General features: G+C 40.7%; 1 protein-coding gene across 1 annotated transcript in view; it reads left to right on the forward strand.

Annotated features, from left to right (window-relative positions):
- The window catches only part of LOC103900663 (granulocyte-macrophage colony-stimulating factor receptor subunit alpha), a 34,574-nt gene that overhangs the window by 3,784 nt on the left and 23,217 nt on the right, over positions 1-7,573 (forward strand). The window contains exons 4-5 of the mRNA XM_019472618.1: positions 634-672; positions 1,598-1,736. Coding sequence (XP_019328163.1) covers positions 634-672; positions 1,598-1,736 — 178 coding nt within the window. The remainder of the gene's footprint in view (positions 1-633; positions 673-1,597; positions 1,737-7,573) is intronic.

Here is a 7,573-nt window from a genome sequence, read left to right on the forward strand (position 1 = left end):
GGTGGGTGGTGAGCAACTGCATTGTGCATCACTTATTTTGTATATTCTTTTATCATTATTATTTTTTTTTCCCCTTCCTTTTCTGTCCTATTAAACTGTCTTTATCTCAACCCAAGAATTTTACTTTTTTTTTTTCCGATTCTCTCCCCCATCCCACGGGGGGGACAGGGAGTGAGTGAACGGCTGTGTGGTGCTCAGCTGCCTGCCGGGTTAAACCACAACATTCTTTCATGTATTCTCACTCTTCTATCTCGACTGCAATTGCTGCTGCACAGCAACTTTCCCCCCTTCTTAAATATGTTATCCCAGAGGCGCTACCACCATCGCTGATGAGCTCGGCCTTGGCCAGCGGCAGGTCTGTCTTGGAGTCAGCTGGCATTGGCTCTGTGGGACATGGGGGGGAAGCTTCTAGCAGCTTCTCACAGAAGCCACCCCTGTAGCCCCCCCGCTACCAAAACCTTGCCACGCAAACCTAATACAAACAGCTTAACTTCATAGTCTTTGAAAGAACGCATTTAAAATATTAAATGTACTTTTTTTTCCCTGAAAATCAAACATGCATAAGGCAGGACCCCTTATTATATAGTAACAAAAAGAACAATCATAACAATTGAAATGTTCTCTTGTTGCTAGGCTGATCCTGAGAAAAACATCAAAACCACATCTAAAACAGTAAGTCTTTATTACCGTATTAATCTAACATTTATGCTGGGTTGAAATGTCACCTATATCAAAGCATCCTCAAAGCAAATTGTTTTGGTTTCACACTATTAGTTTCAGTATACTATGTATGCTCTTTATTGACAATTTTCCTAACCTCAAAGTTTTAAACTGTTATTTATAGAACATGATACAAAAAATACCTGCACGTGTGGAACTTTTTATTATTTCTATGCAAGTCACAAAATCTTCCATTTTACAGTCTTTTGTACTCCCTACCAAATTCATATATATGTATAAATATGGATCATAATTCCACATTACACTTAGACACACAAAATGTGGAAGACTTTTATTCTTTATTAATGGTCTCTGGAAGGGGTTGAGATGCAGGAGGCAAGAAAATATCACCTGAAAGATTAAGCCAGTATAAAGAAGGAAGAAAAAAAATCAGGTTTTCAAGAAAGCTCAATATTCTTCTGAGAAGGATTTCAATGTATGTCAAATTTTTCCCTTCTGTATAATCTGGTTGTTAAACTCTACTTTAGTTTTGAAAACATCCATGGTAATGCAACGTCAGATCTTTAAAGAATTACCTTATAGTAAAATAAAACATTTACAGACTGAAAATAAACTATTGATTTTTTTTTTCCCCCAAGTCCCATTGTTTAGCAAAGGCTAAGGAGCCGGGGAAGAATACTGCAAATTTCATCTTCACATCACCAATAACAAAAATGTTCAAACAAAAGGAATTAGGGGAACCAGCTAATTTATTAAAGGACAATTTTCTATTTATTATTTCACTCTAGCCTGTTCACAGAAGTATGTGTAAAATTTTCTTTTGTAACTGTTTGCATCATTAAATGAACCTGATGCATTCTTAACATCTGTACATCTAGTAAATAAAAAGTTCTCAGTCTAGTTGTTTTGTATTTAGGAAAGAAGCATCAGAGGAAACTCCTACATATTTGAGAGCTTCAGAGCAGAAAAAAGGTACAGCGTCAAAATCAGAGCCACTGACAATGGTTGTTTAGTGAGCACAAGCTGGGGAGAGTGGACTACACCCATAGAGTTTGGTAAGAATGAAAATCACCTCCTTGACTTAGTTTTCCCTCAGTTATTACTTGTCTGCCTCGTTTATTACTTCACACTTACAGATGGAAACACATTGATTTTTGCACATTAGTTTGCTAGGATGAAAAGGAGCGAAGAATTGGCGTATCTCTTAGTATGAGGGAGGTCTCCAAGCATTCTGGTGTGATAGTGGGTGCTTCTTGCAAGGAGACAGTGAATAAAGCAGACCCTTTTGACGTCTGTTGCCAGCTCTTTTTCTTCTTCCATTTCTACTTCTGGCTTTATAAACGTCTCTTTTCCCCTGTTATGCTCTGTCACCTTGGATTTTGACGTACTCTCTAGGCTTCAATTCCTCACAAAATGCTTGGTAATGTCTCAAGTTACCGTAGACAGTCCACACACTGTCATCCATCCCGTTCCTTCACATGTTACAGGGCAATGAGGTGTTAAGCTAAAGAAGAAGCCACCTCATACCGGTGCTTGACACTGTCATGCAAAGCAGATTGCACATGGCTGTGAAATCATTCCTGTTCTGTGATACTAATCAATACTTTGATGATTGATTGTCTTTCAGGAAAAGAACAACTTACATCTACTCCATCATATACGTTATTTCTTATACCAGTCCTGGCAGCAAGTCTCGTACTTTTTCTCTGCATAGTGTAAGCCTTATTTCTTGTGCAAAATTTTTATTCTGAAGTTGAAATAACACTTCTTTCCCCAACAGAAAATTTCTGGCCTCCTTTTAAAGGAGAGGAGGGAGGGGGAAAATCAACACTGAATTATAGCAGGAATCATGACCTGCTGGATGTTTCTCAAGTGGGTTCTATATTTCTGATTCCCAACCTTCTTACCCACTTGATCAATATAACACAACACTTTCCAATAGTGGGACAAGGCCTTATATCAGTGCTGCTTTCCTGCCATCAGACCTTGCAATGGAGATGGGTGGTACATGAAATTGTTTCCTTGTTTTGAGGACATTTCCCTTTTAGATACTTAAAAAAGCAACTTCCTATGATTCTTTACTAAGTCATAAAATAAATTATTATCATCCAAATTCTGAACAATTAAATGATACCATTGTATTCAGCCTATGTAATTTTTAGTTACTTTTTCACTCCTCCTGTCTTAGAGGAATAAAATAATACCTCAGGAACATTCTTATATAGTACATGTTCATATGTTTGCATACTAAGTCTTTTCTTCACCAACCCTTTTTGTCATTGTAGAAGCATTTATTTGAAAAAAACATCTGCCACAATACCACAGCCAAGAGGCCAATTCCATGAGATCTCTCCAATGGATTTCCAGGTACATTTTCTTTCTATTTGCCTGAAATTAGTTGTAAATAAGGATCCATTGCAGTCTCAAAGGTATGACCTAAGTGTCAGAAAGATGCACAGAAGCAAGGATAAATTTTCTTTCTTTTTTTTGTTCTTGGGGTATTGAAAGAGAAGGTTCATACGCAATAATTCTGTTTTTCCTTTTCCATTCTGAAACACTTGTCATCTGTCTACCTGGAGCATTGGAGAAAATACAAAATTTCACCCTGCTTTCCCTATAAGCCATATGCTATCACTAGAATAGTGCTGAGCCTAAGCTTCTCAGCCCAATAATAATGCAGAATCAGGCTGTTGGTCAGCTATGGGGGGAGAAGGGGCAAAGAAATCTACTGCTGGCCAAAAATAGTTGTGCCATAGCAGACGTTGAGACGCCTGTTAGTATTTGGTAATGATGCTGAAGGAGGAAAAGTTTCTAGGGTATGGTAAGCAAGAAAGTATAGCAGAAAGCTGAGAGGTTCTAGCTTATGCGAAGAGCTGGAGACACTCATGAGAAGAAGGAACAGACAGACAGACATTGCAAGTAACAGAGGGGAACTGCCTATCTAGAGAGCACATTGCAAAGTTTGCTGCAATTTCCTGGAAGTCTTTCAGTTGGCTACAGCCAGGTCTGGAAGCAAGAATGTGTCTGCAAGGACACACTGGATCATTGGTGAGCCTTTATAAATCCTTTTACTTTCTGTTCCTTCATCATGTTAACTTTCCTGTGTTTAAAAAGATGAGTTTTCTGGCTTTTGAGTTGAAAAGTCTTTTGTTCCTCTTTGGGGAGCTCATCATGGAGGGAAGACCTAGACATGTCTGCTTCAGTCCTGTTATTGACAGAGTCCCACTACAGCTTCTGTATAATAAATAACAACTCTCTGAATAACAGGAGATTCATAAATTGTAAACTCGTGGCTAATCTCATGCATGAAACACTAATGAAATGTTTTATTCTTCCTTTAATAGACAGAAAATAAGAATCAATTAATAAAACATGAAACTGAAGAAATGATAACAATTATTGAAGAAGTGGCATAATGGCATGCAAGTGAAACAAGCAACTTGAATTTTTTCAAACATACATATCTTGTTGGCAGTAATTTACAGGTTTTTCATATTCTCTCCCTCTTGCAAGCAGAGAAAATAGTGTTGCCTGTAGAGACAATTCCTCAAGAGCCTATCTTTAAAAGCCTCTTTGTATTTGATTGCATTTTCCAAAAAATAATTTCAGTTGTTTTGACTATTTTTGTTTCTTCTTATGATGAGTATTCTTGCAATGTTTCAGCAAAAATATTTCAGTAGTGCTTTGGAAGTTATTATACTGCTTTTCAACACCATGCAAAAGAATAAAACAAGAGCAACCAAACTTAAGGGGTTTATACAGGCACTCCAGTGGTCCAGTGCCTTGGAAAAGGTACAGCTATATTGAGATTGTGATCAGGAATAAAAATTTGTCATCTGTATGAAAACCTACTGAAAACTGGCCGAGATTAAACCTCTTAAAAATGATAATTTACTCATACAAAATGAATATTGTTAAAGAGTTCAGGAGACATTTTCTCATAAGTCTATCTGTTGCCTTCAAACTATGTTACTACATCCTTCAGCACAGCCTGCCCTAGATGCTGCTCACAGCCACTTACAAAACCAAAATTTTCCTCCCACTTTTCATCACTTCATATCTGTGGTAGATGAAAAAATAGCTTAAAATGCAACTGTTAACAGGTAGCAGATAATTGTATGTATGTGTGTGGGGTGGGAAATGTTGGAAATTGAACTTTTGAACTCTCCAACAGAAGCCTGCCACATGATAGCTGCAAATGGTACAGGCTGGTTGTATGGCTTTATAACACGTGGACAAAACAGAAGCAGCACATCCTGAATCCTCCAATTAGTAAGGAGATATGAGACAAAACCGCCAATTTGGAGGCTAATCACACATTGTGCTTCTGTGGGTGGATTGTTTAGATTGGGAAAACCAGGGATTAGAGGCCATTTATAGCCATGAAGTCCCCAGTGCCATGCCCATGTCCCACCTCTTATCCAGCCCCATGCCTCTACACCTCTATGCCATATCCTTGTGTCTCCACTTCTAAAGGCCTCTGCCATCATCTAGACCTACACTGCATCGGTGCATTAGAGTTGTAAAACCTTGGTGGTACTGTACAAAGATAATCAAAAGTAAAACAAATTAGCCATGGGCACCTGGTCAAACAAAACTACAAACAGGTGAAGAAAAGTTCGAGCAGAGCAAGCTTGACAAACTTCAGCCCTGAGGCCTTGCAAACTCATTACAAAGCTTATGGCCTGTTACTAGCAATGGCAATACCATATTACAGGGCTACATGGTTACAACAACTAAGTTCACTAATACTGCCATTACAAATGTCAGCATTACTTGGAGAGTGTCTCTACAGAATTGTGCTGGTTTTGGCTGGGATAGAGTTAATGTTCTTCATAGTAGCTCGTATGGGGCTATGGTTCGGATTTGTACTGAAAACACTGTTGATAACACAGGGATGTTTTAGCTACTGCTGAGCAGGGCTTGCACAGAGTCAAGGCCTTTTCTGCTTCTCACCCCACCCCACCAGCGAGTAGGCTGGGGGTGCACAAGAAGTTGGGAGGGGACACAGCCGGGACAGCTGACCCCAACTGACCACAGGGATATCCCACACCACGTGACGTCATGCTCAGCATATAAAGCTGGGGACGAAGAAGGAAGGGGGGACATTCGGAGTGATGGTGTTTGTCTTCCCAAGTCACCATTACGTGTGAAGGAGCCCTGCTGTGCTGGAGATGGCTGAACACCTGCCTGCCGATGGGAAGCAGTGAATGAATTCCTTGTTTTGCTTTGCTTGCATGCGCAGCTTTTGCTTTCCCTATGAAACTGTCTTTATCTCAACCCACGAGTTTTCTCACTTTTACTCTTCTGATTCTCTCCCCCATCCCACTGGGGGGGACTGAGAGAGCAGCTGTGTGGTGCTCAGTTGCTGGCTGGGGTTAAAACAAGACAAGAATAAACACTAAAGATCACCCATGCCTACTAGGCAATTCTGTTCCTGACTGGCTTTTCCAAAGCTTTACCTTAGGCTGCTAAAATGACTTCTTCTGAAATTGGTTTGATCTTTGTTTCTGCATTTCTGCCAGAAAAAAAAAAACATAGGACAGACTCTAGCACAGGGGAATGTCTCAAGTGATTTGCACATTCTGGTGAAATGAATCCCTGCAAAGCAGAAGAGATCCTGCCAAGGTTAAGAAAAGACTGTGCCAGGTGAAGAAACTCAGTATGGTGGCCCTTAAACTGAGAAGCTGGAGTTAGTTGTCCTCATCAAACCAGAGCTTCCTATGGGAGTTTCAATTCTGTCCAGAGCAGAGCCCTGGCTGGAGGGAGGCATGCCTTCAGCCATCCCATACTGCAAACTGAGCTCCAGGAGACAGACACCAAGGGAGGTCCTACAGCAGAGGAGATCCACAAGGTCAAGCAGAAGCAAGTGGTGGCAGAGGGCACAGAGACCTGGATCTGTGAGGTATGCGAGGACACCTCTGGCATAGTAAATTTGTGCCAGGGCAAAGGTAGAAGACATCATGAGCTGTTTAGAGAGGTTACCTGGAACTGCAAGGGACAAGCTGTGGTCCATGTTATGGTATCCAAGACACAGGAAAGAACAGGAAGGATGTGCTGGAGGCTAAACCCAAGCTGCTGGCAGGAGACTTCAGTCCAGCACATCCATAGTGGGAGTCTCTGATTTACTGCCAGTCTCTCAGTTAAGGGCTGAGAGATGGGCAGAGCACTGGATCTCAGATCCTATCCTTCAGCAAGCTGAAGTTTGCTCTCATGATATCCAACATATATAGTATGCTATTTGCCTTCCTCCTTTCTCTCAGGAGCTTAAAGTCCACCACATCATGATCCTTGCAGTCAAGACTGTTAATGACTGTCACATCCATGATCAGTTCTTCTTTGATGAGTTGCAGATCCAGCTGAGTACCTCCTGTAGTTGTCTTGTCCAGCATCTGTATCAAAAAATTGTTCCTGGTGATCTCTATAATTGCTTGTACCCTGCCATTTTGTCCTTTCAGCAGGTCTCAGGATGGTTAACGTCATCTCAGGTGGCTGCAATTCCCTCATGGTAGATAAAGTTCTCTCAAGGTGATAAAATTCCACTAGAACAGATGACCTCCAAGAGGCCATCTTTTGTTCTATGATTCTGTGTTTCTAAATAAGCTTTCATTAACAATTTGTTTTGAATAGCTTTTTAAAACACAACCAGAGAAGGAGCCTTCTGTTTAAGTTATAACTGCCAAAAATAAGAGCACCTTCATCAGAAGTGGCCAACTAAAGGCCAAGCTTACTTTATGGAATCATAGAATAGTTTGGGTTGGAAGGGACCTCTAAAGGTCATCTAGTCCAACCCCCCTGCAATGAGCAGGGACATCTTCAACTAGATCAGGTGGCTTACAGCCCCGTCCAACCTCACCTGGAATGTTTCCAGGGATGGGGCAGCCACCACCTC

The sequence above is a fragment of the Aptenodytes forsteri genome, unplaced genomic scaffold (assembly GCF_000699145.1).
Source record: "Aptenodytes forsteri isolate BGI_AS27 unplaced genomic scaffold, ASM69914v1 Scaffold212, whole genome shotgun sequence".
NCBI classification, from domain to species: Eukaryota; Metazoa; Chordata; class Aves; order Sphenisciformes; family Spheniscidae; genus Aptenodytes; species Aptenodytes forsteri.